The sequence below is a fragment of the Enhydra lutris genome, unplaced genomic scaffold (genome assembly GCF_002288905.1).
Source record: "Enhydra lutris kenyoni isolate GAN:26980312 unplaced genomic scaffold, ASM228890v2 scaffoldscaffold90, whole genome shotgun sequence".
NCBI classification, from domain to species: Eukaryota; Metazoa; Chordata; class Mammalia; order Carnivora; family Mustelidae; genus Enhydra; species Enhydra lutris.
Window position 1 is genome coordinate 2,621,262 of NW_019154174.1, and position 20,672 is coordinate 2,641,933.

The 20,672-nt window shown below is 47.1% G+C and overlaps 1 protein-coding gene across 1 annotated transcript; it reads left to right on the forward strand.

The window, feature by feature from the left end:
* The first annotated feature begins 13,306 nt into the window (after positions 1 to 13,306).
* LOC111162331 (aquaporin 8) lies at positions 13,307 to 19,458 on the forward strand. The gene is made up of 6 exons (XM_022526690.1): positions 13,307 to 13,318; positions 13,455 to 13,708; positions 14,621 to 14,747; positions 16,431 to 16,645; positions 18,059 to 18,193; positions 19,410 to 19,458. The coding sequence occupies exons 1-6, from the start codon at positions 13,307 to 13,309 to the stop codon at positions 19,456 to 19,458; spliced, it is 792 nt and encodes a 263-aa protein (XP_022382398.1).
* The last annotated feature ends 1,214 nt before the right edge of the window (positions 19,459 to 20,672 follow it).

Genomic DNA, 20,672 nt, shown 5'->3' on the forward strand with positions numbered 1-20,672 from the left:
TAGTGTTACAAGTACATATTTAATATCACCTTACTGAGTTCTCCCAAACTCCTGTTGTCTTACTTAGGGTGGCATTAAATTAATAACTCAAAGAGAATTAATATCATTACAATATGGAACATGATGTCTTTCTATATCATTAGGTCCTCTTTTATGGCCATGGGTAGAATTTTAAAACATCTTTTATACCATCCAAAATTTCTACAGCACTACATAGAGATCTATATACAGAAGCTGACAACTTTTTTTTAAGGGCCAGATAGTTAATATTTTTGACTTTGTGGGTCAAGAGAATATTACAGAGGTCCTTAGTGACCATTTAAAATATAAAAACTTCTTAGCATTTAGTCAATAAAATAACAGGCAACCAGCCAGAACTGGCCTATAGGCTATAGGATGCCAGCCTCAAGTACATATCATCATTTAAAATAACTACTTACTTAAGTAGTCTTCTATTAATGTACATTTGTATGGCTTCCATACTGATTTGCTGTGATAGATACTGTGGCAGTCAACAATATGTGTAAATCCTTTCATACTTATCTATTTACTCCCAAAGGGTAAATTCCGAGAAATAGAATCGATAGGTTGGAGCATATGATATTTTACTTGGTGATCTCTATTGTCAAAATATTCTCATTTTTATTTACATTCTCATCAATTATGTACTAGAGAGGCTGTTTTACCATGTACTGGGTGTTATCAAACTTCTAATTTGTCAGTCCAATAAGTTGAAAAAAATGATATCTCACTGATGTTCTTATACTTACTATGACTGTCTTTTCATATACTATTGTGAATTTGTTACTTACAAATTCTCTGTTTGTGCTTTTTGCCCATTTTTCTCTGTGATTTTTTTCACACTGATTCGTAAGAACTCTTTACGTAGTAGGGAGAGGAACACTTGATAATTATGTGCAATATTTTCCCCCGGTTTTTCATTTTTCTTATTCCTGGAAATCGTTTTTCCTTTCTGTTTTAGAAGTCCCATATTTGATCTGGTTAGGTTGATAGACCCTTTTACTGTATATTAAAATGTGTCTAGTATGTATGCCATGCCTCTCCCCTTTTATGATTGTAAAAGCATTTGCCTGTGTTTTATTTTAGTGCCTTTTTTATGATCTTTCGTTTACATTTTAACCTTGGGTTTATTTAGAATCTGTTTTCAGATACAAAATGAAGCAGAGATTCAATACTTTATTTATTTATTTATTTTTTGAATAAGGCTAGCCAGTTTTCCTAATACTATCTAAACATCTTTAATCCATGATTTTGAAACCCATGAAATTTTTCATGTGTAAGTTGAACCTAAAAGGACTCATTAAAAAACAAACAAACGAACAAAAAAACCTCACAAGGTAACAAGGAACTGAGTATTTTGAGTCTAACAATTTATTCATTCCAGGCCTTAAGTGAAAAATTCTGTGAAAAACAAGGTATGCTTTATCTTTAACTGGAAGTTTTAACGGATAACAATCTGCGTATCAAAGATAAAATTCTTATTATTTGAGTTGATAGGATTGTTTTTGTTTCCCCTGAGCAGAAGGACACAGTTATCTGGAACTGAGAAATGTTAACTATATCAGTACTTTGCATTTGTACTTTCTCTGTATGTACGTGTGACCACGATTACGACAACATAATTTGCATAATGAATCACGAAACCTAAAGAGTTAAAAAAAAAAAGATACTCAGATGACATTTCACCAAGTTTAAAGAATAAAAAAGGCACCAACTCAGATGCAGTCTTTTTTTTTTTTCCAAAGATTTTATTTATTTATTTGACAGATAGAGATCACAAGTAGGCAGAGAGGCAGGCAGAGAGAGAGAGGAGGAAGCAGGCTCCCCGCTGATCAGAGAGCCCGATGCGGGGCTCGATCCCAGGACCCTGGGACCATGACCTGAGCCAAAGGCAGAGGCTTTAACCCACTGAGCCACCCAGGCACCCCTCAGATGCAGTCTTGACTGAATTCCAGCTACACAGGTGTGCAGCCCTGAGCACAGCCCTTCCCCTCTGTGGGCCTCAGCTCTCTCTTCTGTAAAATGGGCTAATAATTAGAGCACCTGCCTCACACTGTTGTTGGTGGGACTCGAGGAAGAAGGCAGGAATCCGCTGTGCCTGGGATTAACTATTGCTATCCGAGGGCCCTCACACCTGTGGTCTTAACTCAAACTCCCTCCCCATCTCACGCTGACACCTCTGATTTCTGCTTTTTTATTGAGCAAGTCAGTGCCTGACTGCAAGTACACTTAGCTGAGTCCTTGACCTTGGCTTTCTTCCTGTGCACCTCTACCCCAGTGGGGGGGGGTCCTGTACCCATTACAGTCCAGCACCACTTGACTTCCATTCTCTCCCCAGCTCAGAAAGTCCTGGCCCAGCCGTGGGCGTGACCCTGTAGCTCCAACCAGAGGTCACCATGTCCTTTGAGCCCTCTCCATTGGGCTGCTGGCTGGGGTCCCATTTGGTCCTGCCACCTTTCCCTTTCCCTTGAGGATACTTAACTCACACTGAGGTATTTGCATTCCTAGAGAGGATGATGGGGAATGGAAATGCTTGCTATTACTGTCAGAATTTCTGGCATTGTGACAGAGGGCACAAGGTGTCTGACAGTCCAGGGGCCAGTCATCATGGTGGCAGTCATAAACACCAGGGTCATTTTTCTGAAGGTGACTTTTGCTCTCACGTTTTGCCTTATGTAACAGTTATTTCTGTGTCTGACACATCTCCCTGATTTGTCTGTAGAGTTCATGAGAGATTACCTCTTAATCACCTTTACTCTGGGTGGAAAGGTGGCCACCCTGAGACTAAGGAGTCGCCCTGCACCCCACCCCCCACCAGCAATTGTCTGTGGTCTTGAAACACAAAGGAAAGCTTTGCTTGCTCAGATTTCAGGATTCTGAAATGAAAGCTATGGAGGAAAATAGAGAGTGTTCAGCAGATTCTGTTTTTCTTTCTTTCTTTCTTTCTTTTTTTTTTTTTTTTTTGCAAGGGAAAGAACCCCAGCTCAAACAGGGCTGAGGAAGAAAAAAGACCTGAAAAGCCAGGGAAAGTCTAGCTATGGCTGGTTTCGGGGGTGAGGGGGGTAGCAGGGGGCATAATAAAGATATCTTCCCCCTTGTTCTCCCGGTTCACTCTCTTTTCCTCTGTGTGCTTCCCATTCTCTTTGGGCTCATCCCTCCCAGTGGCAAAGAGGGCTGTTGGTGGCTTCTGGTGTCTTACCACCACCCCACCCCAGCCCAGCAACTCTGAAGAAAGAGCATGTCTCATTCCCAAAAATATCCAGAAAAAAATCCCCAGAATTTCATGTTCGTGGTCGCATGGACCATAATCTCATCCCTGAGCCAGTCAAGATGGCCTGGGGGTTGGAGTGTCTGCTTGGCTGGACCCAGGTCAATGTCCAGCCCTCGAAGGGGTGGGGAGGACAGGCTGGGAAGACAGGTGGGGAAGCCAAATGATTGGGGGAGGCTGCCAGCTCTAGTCAGATTGTATAAACCGAGAGCCAGTAGAAGATCTGTGTTTTCCCCCAGGAAAATCAAGAGGCTGTCACCCAAAGAAAGAAGAATTAGCTCTTAAGCAGACACTAGTGCCAGATATCCATTACAGGGACAGAGCAGGTGAGACAGAGAGAGACAGAGATAATAAGGAAGGCAACAACTGACACAGAGGAAAAAGGGAACTTCTATAAATTTAAGGAAAAATTCCTTTTTTTTTTTTTTTTTTGGTTAGCAATCAAGAAAGCATTATTACATCCCTATCGATAGTAGTGTTGTTCACAATAACCGTAAGGTGGAAACAATTCATCCATGGATGAATTAGGATAAACAACATGTGACCTATCCATACAATGGGATATGAAACAGTCTTTAAAAGGAAGGAGCTTCTGACACCTGCTGCAACATGGATGCACCTCAAGGACTTCATGCTAAGTGAGATAAGTCAGACATAAAAAGGCAGATACTGTATGATTTCACTTCTGTGAGGTACCTGGGGTAGTCCCATTCATAGAGACAGAAAAGAGAATGCCAGTTGTCAGGAGCAGGGAGGATGGAGAGTTACTATTTAATGGGTAAAGAGCTGGTCTGAGAAGATGAAAAAATCCCATAGATGGCCAGTCATGATGGCTGCACAGTGATGCAAATGCACTGAATACCACTGAAATGTACACTTGCAGATGGTTAAAATGGCAAATTTTCAATGCTAAAGACAAGCCTCAGACTAGGAGAAAATATTGCCACACATAAAATTGAAAAAGAACTTATATCCAGAGTATTCCCGAAACTCAAGAAAATGAAGAACCATTTTTTTTTTTTTTAAGAACCAAAATTTTAAAATATGGGCTTTCAAGATTCGAACAGGCATTTCAGCAAAGAAGACATGCTGGTGGTAGTAGGCTCATGAAAAAAGAAAATGTTCAACAAAATGAGTCATAATTGGTTCAAAATAGAATGTCTAAATTCCAAGAGACTGGTCATTCCCACTGTTGGTGAGAATAAGGAGGGACCAGAAGGCTCAGACACTGCAGGTGGGAATGTACATCCATTCTGGAAAACAGCGTGGCCGTTTCTTAAAAGTTAAATTCACACTCACCATTCTGCTCTTAGTAGTCCCTCAAGAGAAATGAAAGCACACGTCACCAAAAGACTTGTGACAGAAATGTTTGTAGCAGTTTTGTTGGCAGCATTTCAAAACCGGGACCAAGTCCATCCACAGGTAAGTGGGTAAGAGGTTGCAGTATAATCATACAGAGGACTTTGCACATGCTGGATATGTGAAAAATCTAACATAGATACAGCCAGGGAAAGAAGCCAGATAAAAAAGAGCACATACTGGTTGATTTCACTTACGGAAAATTCTGGAAAACTTGGACTCATTTTTTTTTTCTTGGACTCATTTATAGAGGCAGAAAACGGATTCGTGATTGCCTACAGACAAGAACAGGGTCACGAGGGAACTTTTGGGGATGATACATATGTTTTTATGATGATGGTCTCATGGGTGGATACATACGTCAAAACAACTGTTTACTTTAAATGTGTGTAATTTAATTTATGTAATACATTTAAATGTGTATAATTTATTGTCTATAAATTACTATACTTTAGTAAAGCTGTGTAAGAAATAGTTTTTAAAAATCCAAAAGATACTTCTGGTTTCTGTTTTGAGATAACTTACTTCTTTTTAAAAAAGATTTCATTTCTTTATTTGAGATAGAATGGTCAAGAGAGAGCACAAACCAGAGAGGGAGAGGGAGAAGCAAGCTCCCCACTGAGCAGGGAGTCTGATGGGGGGCTTGATCCCAGGACCCTAAAATGAGGACCCTGAGCTGAAAGCGGATGCTTAACCAACAGAACCACCCAGGCACCCTGAGATAATTTACCTCTTGTAGAGTTGAAAAATGTAGGCTCTCCAGTTACCAAACTGATTCTGAACTCAGTTGCTTATGACCTTCAGTGAGTTGCCAGGTCTTTGAACTTTGGTTTCCTCATCCACCAAATGAGGACAGTCCCGGCCTCACAAGATTGCCGTGAAGAGTGAGGAGTTAGCAGGGTCATGTCTATGAAGTGCTCCCTATAACATCTGGGATAGGGCTCCTTGACCCCTTAACCTTTGTTGTTATTGAGAACAATTTCAATGACTGGAATAATAAAGGGGGTCGTGAAGCCTTCTGATCTTTTTTTTTTTGAAAAGCAATTTCTAAATGGGCATATTTTTATATTTTATAGGCATAAAATGTGACAGCCCATGACCAAGAGATTGAATTCCATGCTGTCTTCTAGGGACCACAGATTGACCTGCAGGTTTCCTCCTGGTTTTGTCCAGAAGGTAACTTCCTAAACACAAACTTATTTCCATAAGTGAAATGCTTGTTTTTAACTTTTTGTTGAAGTAGCATATACACACAGAAAAGCACACATCCTGTAACAGCTCGTGAATTTCCTAAGGTGAGTTCATCTCATTGGTAGCATCCAGATCAAGAGACAGGAGGTGGCAGCACCCTGGAAATCTCTATGTGCCCCGTCCTTTGCTTATTTTTGAACTTCACATTGTACAACGTGTGCTCTTTTGGGTCTGGTTTCTTCCACTCTGTGACACTCATCTAATTGTTAGCTGGCCCACATGATTTACATTTTTCTTTTTTTTTTTTTTTTTAATTTTTTTTTTTTAAATATTTTATTTAATTATTTTTCAGAGAGAGAGAGGGAGAGAGAGCAAGCACAGGCAGACAGAATGGCAGGCAGAGGCAGAGGGAGAAGCAGGCTCCCTGATGAGCAAGGAGCCCGATGTGGGACTCCATCCCAGGACGCTGGGATCATGACCTGAGCCAAAGGCAGCTGCTTAACCAACTGAGCCACCCAGGCGTCCCGATTTACATTTTTCATAAGACTTCCTTACTCCCTTTACAAACAATTATCATCTCTTTGTTCAGACTTGAAGGATGAGTAAGATTTTGCCAGATTTAGGGAGCAGTTGTGGGTAAAGGAAACAGACCGTCCAAAGGCTTGAGGGTGTGTAGAATTATGGAATGTTCCGGACCCTGAAAGGTGACATGCATTCTGGAGCAGATATTTCCTACTTAGTTCAGCTGTTTTCACGACTGTGATCCTTCAGGGAATCGCCAGAGTTTTCTACAATAAACAAAGATGAAATCAATATTCCTGTACATATACCCCTACGTACTGGAGCTTTTCTTTTATAGAACCGACTTTCAAATATGAGGCTTGCTGGGTCTGTGAATTTAAATATTTGATAAATATTACAAGATTGTGTTACAAAATACTGTAGCCATTCACATTTCCACCAGCAATGCAAGAGCTGGCCGATTTTCCCGGCTGTCAGCTTTGGATGTTAATCAGTTTTTTAAAATTCCTATTCTTTTGCTTTCAGTAGAATTGTTTTTTTTTTTTTTTTCTGGCTATTAGAGAGATTGAGTGTCTTTTCATGTTTGCCGGTGATTTGGCTTTCCTTTCTTATAGAGATATTTAATTTGGAGAGTAGACAAAAGGATAACAGTAGAAGCAAAAAAAAAAGATCGTGCGTGTGGGTTAAGCTCGAGGTCCCAGTTCACAGGCGGTCCTTAGTAAATGGTGGCCATTACTCGACCATTTTAATTATTGTTGGGCATAAACAGATGGTGACAAATGAATGCTTACCGATGAGACTTCGTAGGGTGCTTAGTTCAATGCCTTCCTGCTATAAAAGGCTCTAAATAACCAACATGCCCGATGTCTGGTTACCAGTGACTCAAAAGACATCAACGTCTGGGGGTACCTGGGTGGTTCAGTCAGTTAAGACTCAACTCTTGGTTTTCACTCAGGACATGATCTCAGGGTCATGGGAACCAGTTCTGAGTCAGGCTCCCTGCTTCCCGGGGAGTCTGCTTCTCCCTCTCTGTCCCCCTGTTTGCTCCCTGTCTCTCAAATAAATAAATAAAATCTTTAAAAAAGACAATAATATTTGAACTTGACACTGTCAGGGAGAAAACAGGGTGCTGGTGGTTACTATAAGAAAAGAACAGGCTCAGGTTCAAACAAAACCCGCCGCTCAGCAGAGAGAAAGGGCACAGACTAGACTACTTTCCAACAAGTATGTTGCCCTGAGCTGCAAGTAACTGTACACTGAAAACGGCGGCTCGTTGATTTCGATAGGAAAAAAAGCCACTGCTTCAAAGAGGCTGAGAGGTTCCACTCTAAGTTACATTGACTGCCTGTCTCAGGATCAGTCTGAATCGTCCGAGCATCTGCATTAAAAATAGCGGCTGGGGACACCTGGGTGGCTCAGTGGGTTAAAGCCTCTGCCTTCACCTTGGGTCATGATCCCAGGGTCCTGGGACCGAGCCCCACATCGGGGGTCTCTGCTCAGCAGGGAATCTGCTTCCCTTCCCCTCTCTCTGCCTGCTTCTCTGCCTACTTGTGATCTCTGTCTGTCAAATAAATAAATAAAATCTTAAAAAAAAAAATAGCGGCTGGTTTCAAGAAGAAATTATTAAGTTGAAAGCCTAGTTTGGTCAGGATTTGGGGAGGGAGTGTATCAGTTGGAAACGTTCTCTGCTACCAGTGATAGGAAACTCAACTCCCAGTTCTCAAAACTGGACATTTTATTTCAGAGGCTCCCAAACTTTCTTGGTTTATGCCGTTCCTAGGCCGAAGGGAAGACCTAGTAGTCCTATTTATTAAATGAACAGGTCCCAAAAACGTAGTATAAGTATTCATGTCCAAAAAACTTAGTAGCCTTTTGAAAAAAATAATACACATATATTGAAAGGAAAAACATTTTACTTATATTTTTATTTCATTCTCAAATGACTGTAAATAACTCAGTTGAATTGAGTTCATAAGTAACTTCCATTCTTACATACTGCAGGTGGGATGTGTGTACCTTTAGGCACTGCACAATACCCTTGAAATCGGATTGGACACTACCACCTATCTTTCCTCTTCCACATTGATTTTTATGTGGTACTTACTTTTTACTATGGCAAAAAACCATAAAACCAGCTTTGCAAAGACATGATGTTATTGGAAGGAATGTAGGGCCATTTAATATTACAACTTCGAACAACCTTGAGCTAGTCATTCACGTGCTGTCTGGCAGATATTGAGCATCATTATATTTCCTTTGAAATTTTATAATACCCTGTAGTCCCTCTGTGAGTTCAGTGCAGCTCTCTGGGGTGCCCTGGTACACAATCTGGGAAGTACAGGTTTATTTAACAAGAAAGCCAGAAGTAGTTGATCTTGGGGTTAGTCTGGGGGCTTGGTGATATCATCAAAGATCTGCCCTTCTGGCAAGTTGTACCTCATGGTCTCAAGATAGCTGCCATGGCGCCAGCATCACATTCTTGCGCCACAGAGCAGCTGTCAAAATGAGAAAGGAAAGAAGGACAGTGCAATGGGATAAAACAGACCTGCTTTTATACTCCATCTGGAACTGGTGGTGGATGGCAGACAGGTGCCTCGGTTGCAGAGACTTCTTGAACTAAGCAGGAATCAAATTGAGAGGCCTTGGTCATGTCAACCAGACCTGGGATTGGAAGACTGAAAAGTTGGATGCCTGATCTGAGATTTGAGTGTGCAGCAGAAGCTGGCCCACGGGGCAAAACAGGACTCCAAATAGGGGGAACAGCATGCACAGGGAGGGGTGCGGGCACCTGGCTCATCTGACACATTGTTTAGGGCTCATGTGGCAGGAGATGAGCCAGGGATAGGACTTGATGTAGGAAATATGTTAGGGTTCGAAGCCAATGGCCAAGAAAGAATTCTTGAGATGTCTTTGGTGCAAAAAGGCGGTTTTATTAAAGCACAAGGACGTGGGGGGGGTGCCTGGGTGGCTCAGTGGGTTAAAGCCTCTGCCTTTGGCTCGGGTCATGATCCCAGAGTCCTGGGATCGAGCCCCGCATCGGGCTCTCTGCTCCACAAGGAGCCTGCTTCTCCCTCTGTCTGCCACTCCCCCTGCTTGTGCTCTCCCTCTCTCTGTCAAATAAATAAAGAAAATCTTTTTAAAAAAATAAAATTAAAAAAAAGCATGAGGACAGGACCCTTGGGCAGAAAGAGCAGCACTGGGGTCATGAGGAATGACCCATTATATACTTTCAAGTTGGTAGGGGGTTAGGGATAGTGCAAGTCTCCCAGGTATTCTGAAAACAAGGTTTCCAGGATCCTGAGGGGGCTAACTATGGTTGGGAAAAGGTCATTTATTACTGTTTAACAAAAACTCCATCATGAGACCCTTCAGATTTGTATCAGAGGGTCATATGCTTGGGAGATGATTGCCAGCATGTATCTTGGGCGGTAGAGATAAAGGAAGTTTCCAAAGGAATTTTTGTATGTTAAAATAGATTCACAGGTCCATGGGGGTTGGACTAAGATTGCCTTTTGCCCTCAGCAATCAACATCGAGGCAGCTGAGTCCCTAGAGGAATGTCACTCTGCCTGTTTTGAGGACTTGTCGGTGGGCTGTAGGTAGTCGGGAAATTTAATAATTTCTCTTCTGCCTTTGTTTCCCACATCAGGACTCACAGCCTCTGCGGCTGGCTCTGGGAGTTTAGTTTTGTCCTGGAAGCCACAGGAAGGGCTGAAAGGTTTCAATGCAGGGAAGGACATGATTAGGTGGACAGTCTGGGGAGCTGTCATGGGGCAAAAATTTCCAGTGCTCACGAAACACCTTTCTCTTTTCCTCCTGGGCACATGGTTAGACTACATTTCGCAGACTCTTTTGTGGTCAGGCGAAGCCACAGGACTGAGTTCTAGTCAATCCAATATCCATGAAAGTTCTATTTGCCACTTTAGGCCTAGCTCATAAAAGCGTCCTGCACAACCCCCTCTACGTCTTCCCTTTCCCCATCTGCTGGCTGGTGACCTAGATGGTGGCTCCCCATGGTGGCAGTGGCTTAGATCTCCAAGTCACCATGTCATAAAGGGCCTGCTATGAACTATTCTGTCAACAGGGAATCAATATGCATTATGTAAAGCCATCAAAACGCTGGGCTCTTTGTTGCATGGACGAGCCTACTCTGACGAAAAGGTACTCCGACAAAACGTAATAATAGGGATTATTGATGGGACACCTGCTCTGAATTGGGCGCTGTGCTCAGGGCACGGTCTCATTTAATCTACACAACTACCTTGTGGGGTTGGGGAGCACCATTAGCCCACTTTTCCAGAAGAAAATGCTGAGGCTGAAGGAGAAGCCGGCAGGAGAAGGCAGAGAGGGCTGACCGCCCCCACCTGGACCCACGTGCCCTTCTGGCTCCCAGTACAAGAGGAACGGATTAAAATGGGTGAACCTTGGGGTCCAGATGAGGGGTGACAGCAGGCCCAGCTGGGAGTTCCCGCCTCCTGAGATGACTGTAAATGTTAAGCGATGGACTGCATGGGGGGGGGGGCAGTGTGGGGCCTAGACCCTGGCAGCTGTGTCATGACCATTTGATTTTTTTTTTTTTTTCAAGAGCCTAAGCAAGAACGGATGGAGGCCTGGGTAAAACCAGGAGAGAGATGTTCTCGAAGCAGCTCTTGGCGGGACTGGGACAAAGCGTGAAGAAGATGGGGGAAGTCGAAGGTTGCACTGTTGTGTCCTGTTGCCATTTGCAGGGACACAGGAGGAAGGGGCTAAGAGACATCTCGGACGGTGTGCTGTGGGTACAGAGGAGGGATGGTGATCAACCTAAACTATCCGAGATGTGCAGATATTCAAAAGAGGGCCTCCATTCTGGAGCCTCCAGCTGAAAAGAGCTTTCAGCAAACTGTCATGCCCTTGATGAGTCTTCGCTGTCCTGAAACAGATACTTTTTATCTATACAGCCTTGGGCAATTTCTTCAACTTCTCCGTGCCTTGATTTTATCATCTGAAGATAGGGATAAGAAATCACAGGGTTGTTGTGAATAGATGCGGGGGGCTTAGCACAGTGTGCAGTCAATAGACAGCAGACATTTTCATTAAATTCTTTTATCGCTGACCTGTTTCTCCATGCATCTCTATCTGTACAGAAAAGCACTGAGATAATAGTTATGAGCACTGAAAGAATCTTTGCCTGTCTTAGTCATAGCTACTTTTCCAGTTAACTCTTAGAACTAGTTCACGTAGGAATTTAAATATTTACTGAGTGATGAATAAAGAAATCCATCTCTCTCCTTTTCTTCCACTGTCCCTCCCCCCATTCCTCCCACTGTCCCTCCCTCCCTTTCTTCCGTCTCTCTCTCCTTGCTTCCTTCCCTCTTTCTTTTCATCTGTTATCCATCTAACCATCCACCCATCCATACGTGCACCCATTCATCTTAGAAAGGCAGTAGACTGCAGTGGCTTAACCCTCAAGGTTTTTTCCACCCCCAATTGTGGTAAAATACACACAACATAAAATTTACCATTTTAATCACTTTTAAGTATATAGTTCAGTGGCATTAACTATATTCATATTGTGCAATCATCCATCTCTAGAAATTTTTCATCTTCCCAAATTGCAACTCTGTACCCATTAAACAGCTCCCCAATTCCTAACCCCTGGCAACCACCACCTACTTTCTATCTCTATGAATCTTACTGCTCCAGGGACCTCATATGAGTGGAATCATGCAGTATTTGTCTTTTGTGACTTAACCCACCAGTTTTGCAATCACAAAACCAATGTGACCCTGGGAAACTAACTTTCCTGAATTTCCACTTCCCCGTGTATTAACAAGCTATAATAATATACCCACCTCACAGGGTTGCTGTGAGGTTTAAATGAGATACTACATAGGTAGAAAGCATGTAGAAATTGCTCAATAGATAGAAATATATAAACATAAATCTATATATTTTTTAAGATTTTATTTATTTATTTGCAGACAGAGATCACAAGTAGGCAGAGAGGCAGGCAGAGAGAGAGAGAGAGAGAGAGAGAGGGAGAGAGAAGCAGGCTCCCTGCTGAGCAGAGAGCCCAATGCAGGGCTCCATCCCAGGACCCTGGGATCATGACCTGAGCTGAAGGCAGAGGCTTTAATCCACTGAGCCACCCAGGCGCCCCCATAAATCTATATTCTTAATTAGTAGATGCTGTTATTGTGTTGCTCATGTGTCTGGTACTGTCGTAAGCTCTTTTTTATGTTAACGCATTCAAACCACACAACAATCCCCTGCTGCTCATACTGCTACACCAACCACAGCAGAAAGGTTTCACGACCACCTGACGGCAGAATTGGGACTGCAATCCAGGCACCTGTTTCCAAAGCCCGCAGGCTATCCTGTGGCACACGGTGTCACCTCAGTTGCCTCTGACCGTCAGGGGACGTCATCCGTCCACACGTTCAGTCCTGGATGAGGTTTTGAGGGTGAGTGAGTGTAGGGGTTGAGATATGAGGAGGTGTCTGAGGGAACCCATGGAAAAAAATCACTGAAGACGATCTCGCCAGTGTTCCCCATGCACAACCCCAACCCACTGGGGTCCTCCTCCTGCCCACATGCTGGAGGACCCTGATGGTGACCACAGGGGGCTGGGGGCACTGGGCCCTCCATCACCTGCTGGGGATGGCCTAGAGTGCTCTCCAGGTGATGTGCCCTTTCCCCTCATTGGCAGAAACCTCAGCAATCCTTGACCATCCCTGGCCCTGCCCAGTTAAGATAAAAAAAAATCCTCTTCTGGGCCCCAGGGCCACCTCCCACAGTGCTTTATTGCTTTCTTGGCACCCTCGGGGAGACTCTGCAGCCCTTTAAAAGAGACAGAGTCTGAAGCAAGATCAGCAGCCTGGTCCCGGAGATAAGAGTGTCCAGAAGAGCAGGTGCAGGTTCCCCAGGCAGCTCGGGCACGAGCAGGTTCCAGGCCACTTTGGCCCTGATGTCTGCAGAGGTGAGCCACTGCCGGCTGCTGCCCCTGCCACGTGGCCGTGCAAGAGGGAGCTGAGACTCGATTCAAGGCTGGGGCACTGGCGGCTTCTTTTTGGGCTCTCCTCCCACCTGTGCCCACTCCCTTTTTCCTACCACAGGCAGCTGTGTCTATGTGTGACCGTGAATTTGGCAGTGGCAAGGCGAAGAAGCTAAGCATGGGAGGCAGGTGTCGTGGGTCCTGGTACGAGCGGTTCCTGCAGCCCTGTCTGGTGGAACTGCTGGGCTCTGCCCTCTTCATCTTCATCGGCTGCCTGTCGGTCATCGAGAACGGGACAGACACAGGGCTGCTGCAGCCGGCCCTGGCGCACGGGCTGGCCCTGGGCCTCCTCATCGCCACACTGGGGAATATCAGGTGAGACCAGCTCCAAGCCATCAGTCTGGGCTAACCTGGGTAGCCCGGGGCGGGGGCGGTGGGGAGCAAGGCTGTAGGCAGGGACCCTGAGCATGTACCCAGGGTTCTAAGAGCACTGTAGATAGGAGTATGCAGTGGGGAGTCAGACTGCCCGAGTTCAAATCCTATCTCTGCAGCCTATGAACTCTGTGGCTTTGGGTAAGTCCCCCTCCAAACCCCAAGTTAGGGAAGAAGAGAGGATTTTTTTTTTACATTATTTTTTCTCAAGCCCACACGTAGTCAATGCAGCCAAGGGCCAGTCACAGAACTCAGTGAATTCTCACAACAACCCCTTGGGGGTAGTTTCTATTACTATTCCCATTTTACTGGTGTAACTACGAAAGACAATGTGACTTGCCCAAGGTTCTGTGGTCAGTACGTGGAAGAGGTGGGAGGCAAGGCCCAGCGGGGCGGTATGGGAATTACATGACAGAGAGAGCTTAGCCCACACCAAGTGCTTGGTCACTGTGTGGTCGACATTGGGAAAGGGTTTTACTCCGGCCTGGGGACAATCAGAGTTTAGCCACTTGGGAGTTTTTTTAAGGGGAGGCCAGGATACCTCTTTGTGTCCACTAATCTGGAGTAGAGGGATGGTCAACCACCATGCTCTTCCTCTGGGCACGATGGGGCCTGGCTGTAGGGCAGGAAGGGGGCTGCCCTCTCCTCCCTGGCCCTCACCCACATCCCTTGCCCCACCACCTGGAACCTCAGGGAAAATGGGTGGGATCTGGTGCCTGTTTTCCACTCAGGCGAGGTCCTGGACTCACTCCCACACTGCAAGGCCAGCCTGGGGTGCCAGCTGGGACACATTCTCTTGGGGGAGCCAGCCCAGACCTTGGTCTCAAGGCTCCCTTCTGCTTTTGCGGGTGACAGTGGTGGACACTTCAATCCTGCGGTGTCCCTGGCAGCCACGCTGATCGGAGGCCTCAACCTGGTGATGCTCCTTCCCTATTGGATCTCCCAGCTATGTGGGGGGCTGATCGGGGCTGCCTTGGCCAAGGTGGGTGATTTGCATGGGGGCTGGGCTGGTGGAGTGTGGGGAAGGGGTGGGGAGTGGGAGGTGCCCAGCTCTTTTCCCATGGGATTTTCCTCCAGCGGATTGGGTGGGTCCTTTTCTCCCAGGAAGGGGGACTTTGGTTCTCTCCAAACACACCCTGTTCTATTCATCTCTGGACATAGCCCTTCCCTGGACAGACCAGGAAGAAGAATTTGGGGCATGAGGTTTCTCTTCCTGAGACCATTTCTGGCTTTGGACTGGCTTTGGATAATGTTTCTAGTGTATTTTCTTTCTTTCTTTCTTTCATTCATTCATTCATTCATTCATTCATTCATTCATTCATTTATTCATTCTCTGGTTCATTCATTCTACAAAATGAGGGTTACTCTCCTTCAGAAACTCCTGGACTAACTTCTCTGGCTGTTCTCCAGGTTGCCTACCTTTAAACAGAGTTCCTCTACCTGTGATGGGAGATGGCATTCAGTTTATGTCTGGAACCTTCTCTCCCACTAGGACAGCTGGCTTCTCCTCCCTGCCACAGAAGTTTTACAGCTCCAAACATAACTCCATGGATGGACTCCTTTCCTCTGTCCTTCGCTTCTTTCCTCCCTCCTTCCTTTTTCTTTCTTTCTTCCCTGTTGCTGCTAAGTCTCCATCCAACCAGAGCCTCTTCAAAATGTAGCCCTTGTGGGCATGTATTTTAGGGGGCGTGGGATGGGGGGAGAAGGGGTTCCTGTCAGCCTGGCTGGGGTTTGGTCTGTAGCTCTAAGCACTGGCCCATTGCAAACTTTGGTCTCTAGTCCCAGTTTGCTATCTCCCTGCCCTGGTCTCTCCATGTCTCCCTCTGAGACACCCCCCACCCCCAGCCCCATGTGCAGAAAGGGGCCTGGACCTTCCCGCTCTGATCCTCCAGGGAGACCCATCTCCCAGGCCTCCCTCAGGCTGGGCCACTTGCAAACGTGCCCCACACAATAGTGAGCAGTGCAGGGCAGTGAGCACGCCCTTCCTGTGAATCGGTTTGCACATCTTGTCTTGGTAAATCTCCCGGTGATGTCCCAGGAAGCTGCAGTCAGTTCTTAGAGAGCACCCACTGCCTGCTGCTGGCGCTGGGAGCTCTGATTATCAGTGCCCCCACTTGATGGGGAAGAAAACGCAGGCACTGGGTAGCGTGTCGTTGGCCCAAGTTCAGCCACACTGGTGAGCGTGGAGTCCAGATTTAGGTCCAGGGTCCAAAAGCTTGCTTTGCCATCTTCCCTCTCCAAGGGCCAGGATGACCCCCTGAGGCTCATTTCCTGTGAAGCTCATGCGGGCTTTGGCATCAGGGTTCCCTCATCCCTTCCAAGGGGCCCGACGGGGGCACCGGCAGTGGGTTCATCTGGCCGGAAATGTTTGCAAAGTTTGCTGAGTAAGTCATTTTTGTATTCTTTTTCTCAAAGAGTGTCATCTAGTTACTTAAGCTTCGGGCCCATATGCCTGCAGCTACTGCTGGGTGATCCCATTTTGCAGATGTGCAAAAGGAAGCTCAGAGAAGTCCAGTGACCCTCACTGAGCCACACAGTAAAAACTGGAGCGGATTGGACAGACCCTGTCACTGCTCTGAGGGTTGGGGGCATGCGCTTCGAGCCCCCTCCCCTCAGATCCCAGCCTGCTCCCTGCCCACACTGAGTCAGCTCCTGCTCTCCATAGGCGGTGAGTCCTGAAGAAAGGTTCTGGAACGCATCTGGGGCGGCCTTTGTGACAGTCCAGGATTCGGGGCAGGTGGTGGGGGCAGTGGTGGCAGAGCTCATCCTGACGACACTGCTGGCCCTGGCCGTATGCATGGGCGCCATCAACGAGAGGACACAGGGCCCTCTGGCTCCATTCTCCATCGGCTTTGCCGTTACTGTGGACATCCTGGCAGGGTGAGTTATGGGTCAACCTTTGGCCCTGGAGGAGGTCAGGTCTGCAGCGCTTACCTGAGGGTCACAGACTGGGTTGCTAACAGGGGCCACGGAGGTGTGGGCAGGCATTGGCAGACAACAGGGAGTGGTGAGGCCTGGGGTACTGAAGGAGGCACCACTGTTCACCTCTAGTAGTTGCTGTGAGGGAATGTGGGTCTCCGGTGACCCTTCCAACATCATTCCAGGGAAGTCGGAAGCCTGCCTTCTTATGTGAGCTTTTCCATTTTTCTGTAGCATCAATAAAACGTTTCTGCGGGCTTGTTTGTTCAGCCAATGGGCAGCCAGGCTTTTGCCTCAGACTCACACAGAGCTTCCACACCCTTCAACTCCTTTAGGCATAGCCCCTCAGGGGGACCCGGGAAGGGGCTGAGGAAACAAGCTTGGGTCAGGGATTATTTCTCCCATTTTATATATGAGGAGCTCAGAGAGGACACGTGGACAGTGGCAAATTAAGGGACAGATGTGGGACAAGAGCCCAAATCTCCAGGCCAAGGGGATAAGGGAGCCCCTTCCTAATGTCCACCTCCTTCCTTCCTCTTGGATGCAGAACAGTCTAGCCTTTCCTGGCTCTGCCGCACACCCTTCTGCCTTCCTTTGGTTGGGAGGCGGAGTCTGGGGAACCGGGTGGGTTTGGGGGTTGGGGGAGAAGGGCGCAAGGTATGTGTGAAGCTACAGCGGTGCTTTGCTGCCTCCTAGTGGCCATTGGTTCATTTTAAGCCAACTGACTCGCCCTTTCGACTGGGCGCGGATTGAATGGGGCAAGGATACAGACACCAGAACTGGAGAGGAGTTCCTGGAGAACAGCCCTGCTCCTCATAGGAGACTCTGGGCCCCAAGCTTGTAGCATAACAAGGGTCTCAACTGGGTTAGCCAGATGAAACACTTGTACACGAATTACACGTGAGTCACAGGTCGTAAAGGCATGACCTCATTCACTCCTGGTGACAGCCTATGAGGTGGGTCCTTTTACCTCAACGGAAACACAGAGGGGTTCAGTAAAGGCCACACAGATAGAAATAGCTGGGCTGGGTTTTGAATCCTGGTCAGCTTGACTCCAAATTTCACATGGCTGACGGCTGCTGTTTCAACATTGCAAGGACCTAGATCTATCTTCTCTGCCTGTCATCTCTGAACACCCTCTGCTGGCCATAGTTCTAGAAGGGTGTGTGAGGAGTGACAGACAAGCTTTTCATTTCCTGGTGCTAATAGTCTCTTCACCTGTGCCTTTTTTGGGATCCCTCCAGAGCCCCACAATATGCTGGCTTCAAGAGGGTTCCTGGGTGCTCTGTGACGTAGGCCTATTTGTGGTAATGAACTTGATGTAAGTTGGGGTCTGGCTGGGATCCTGGTGACCGAGTGGCTGGGTGTTTGCAGGGGAGCCGTATCTGGAGCCTGCATGAATCCTGCCCGTGCCTTTGGACCTGCCGTGGTGGCCAATCACTGGGACTTCCACTGGATCTACTGGCTGGGCCCGCTCCTGGCCAGTCTGCTCGTAGGAGTGCTCATCAGGTAGGAGTGTGACCATGGGTCACCAGCCCCTCTGATGGGCTTCTGGTGGTGATTCCCAGAGTGTCCAGGGCTAGAATCTCACTTGGGGTTAAAAAGGGAAGAGGGAGGCTTCTTCAGAAGCAAAGATTTTGGCTCTGGGACTTTTGGTTGCAAGAGACAGAAATCCCTCTCCACACAGTTTATGTCACAAGTGGGAATTGACTGGCTCACAGAACTGAAAAGTTCACAGGTAGCTCTGGCTTTAGGTGGGTGCTCAAGCCATGTCTTTAGGCCTTGTTCTTTCCCATGGGCTCTCCTCTCCTCTGAGCAGGGCTCATGCTCTGAGAGGCTCTCTAGGAGAAGCTGAGATGCTCACCAGGAACTCTAGGCTTATATCCCAGCAACGTAATGACTAGAACTTCGTTCTAGTTCCACTAGAATGAAGCCTCTAGCAAAAGTCCAGGGTCTGGTGTTCACTGGTTTGGACTGGCCCAGCTTGGGTCATGTCCACCTCTGAATCCATCACTGGAGCCATGATGGGGAGGGTCAGGCACGCTTATTGGCTGTGTCTGGAGTCAGGACGAGATGAGCCTTCCCTGCACAAGCCTGTGCACCAAGAGAGGGGGAGGAGTGGTTCCTCACAGGGCTGTCGTACAACTCCAGGGAGCCCCATCCACAGAGAAAACCGTGTACATGGTGCCTCCAAGAGCATGCCTGCTAGAAGATGCCATTCACATGACCTGCAGTATAAATAAACAGTGCTCCGTAGCATCATGTGGTGGGCGATGAGTTTGGTATTAGCAGAAGGATCATATCTGCTTGACTGCTTCTCCCTGAACTCTCCTTTGGTGACCATCCAAAGTCTGTAGGGTCCTGTTTTTTCTGCTCCAGGTCACGTGGGGACTAGGGTCTGGATCTGATACAAGCTGGACCTTCCTCCCACAGTCTGAGAGAGCACAGTTGCTGGGCTGGTGTAGGGTGTCTGCCATCACTGCCCATCTGCAGTCCTGGCTAAGCTAGATAATTGTCTATTGCTTTTGGAGTGGCAGAGATGAGAATCTTCAGGGAAAGAGTTGGAACACAGGAAGGAGTTTCTCCCTTTCCCCAAGGGGAATTGACTATTGAGGCTGGAAAGGAAAGCATCTCTCTGGAGAATTCTGGACCTGGAGACCTTTGGCGAAGGGCTGGGTCTCTCCCCTCAGAGGACTGGAGACCTCACTGGGCCATTTTTCTGTAGGCTCTTCATTGGAGATGGGAAGACCCGCCTAATACTAAAGGGACGGTGACTCCAAGCTGGTGATGTTCCTGCGGCCCAGGTGGCCTCCGGGTTACAGACAAGCCACCTCCTGCATTTCCTGCTGGGACAGAAGCCCAGAGGAGCTGACCACCTCCTTCCCCCTACGTGTGCCTGGCCTCTCAAATGCCAAGTTCTGAGGATGCTCTAGGTTCTTTGAATACCTTCGTGCTCATCAGAGATCCCAGCCTAGGGAGCGCGTTTCCAGCCCTGCCCAGCACCGCAAATCAGAGGGGTTTGAGGGGTTTTTCTTGATCGGGAAACTCCCAGGAGCAGAAGAGCAGTTGGAAGCCGTGGCTGTTTACATTATGAGTTCCTTTCTCCCTCCCCCTTTCTTTCTCCTTTTCCTGGTCCCCGACTCCTCTGTTACAGAAGGGCCTGCTGTGCTCTGTTTCCTTGCTCCCTGAGCTGCCAGTCTAGCTTTGCAATAAATAGTCCAGTATTTCTGTTGGTGTGGACTTGCTTTTTCATTTCAGAAATGAGCACTGCTGGAGAGAAAGCAGAAGTCCGGGTTGGGCCTTAGCCATCTAGAGTCTAGTTATCAGGGGTCTGGCTTAGAGTCCACTGCCAAGGTAGGTACTTAGGATGCAGGCCACCCCAGAGCCCGTCTCTTACTCAGCCAGATCCCTCTCGGAGCTCTGCCAGGAACTCAGAGTCAGTCTCTGATAACAGACTGTAGGGTCCTGTTGAAATGCCCAACACAGAGTCCAGGGTCTGGGTTAGTGCCCAGTACTACCTAGGACATGGGCCAGTCCACTCAGGGCACTCTGCTGGGGGTGAGGTGGGGATGGGGGCAGGCCAGAGCGGCAAGTTTCTCCTGAAGAAATCAATAATGTAGCATAACATAGTTCTGGAGAGACAGTGGTCTTTGGATGAGATATGAATATCATGAATAATAACAGGAAATAAAGAAGAAAATGCTCACTGGAGAAAATCACCAGCATGCTTTGAGGCTGCCTGGTGAGAAAGCAGACATGCTACATGCCCAAACAGCCAGAGCAGTTTTTGGAGGAAAAGAAATAACAAACAATAGTAACAGCAGTAAACCTAAAAAAGAAAAGAAAGAAGAGGGGCGCCTGGGTGGCTCAGTAGGTTAAGCCTCTGCCTTCGGCTCAGGTCATGATCTCAGGGTCCTGGGATCGAGTCCCGCATCGGGCTCTCTGCTCAGTGGGGAGCCTGCTTCCCTCTCTCTCTCTCTGCCTGCCT

Bases quoted from the DNA above. Each gene is read 5' to 3' on its own strand.
- LOC111162331 (XM_022526690.1), top strand. The intron at 14,748-16,430 runs GTGGGTGATTTG...TGCTCTCCATAG, and splicing joins TCGGGGCTGCCTTGGCCAAG to GCGGTGAGTCCTGAAGAAAG. The intron at 18,194-19,409 runs GTAGGAGTGTGA...ATTTTTCTGTAG, and splicing joins CTCGTAGGAGTGCTCATCAG to GCTCTTCATTGGAGATGGGA.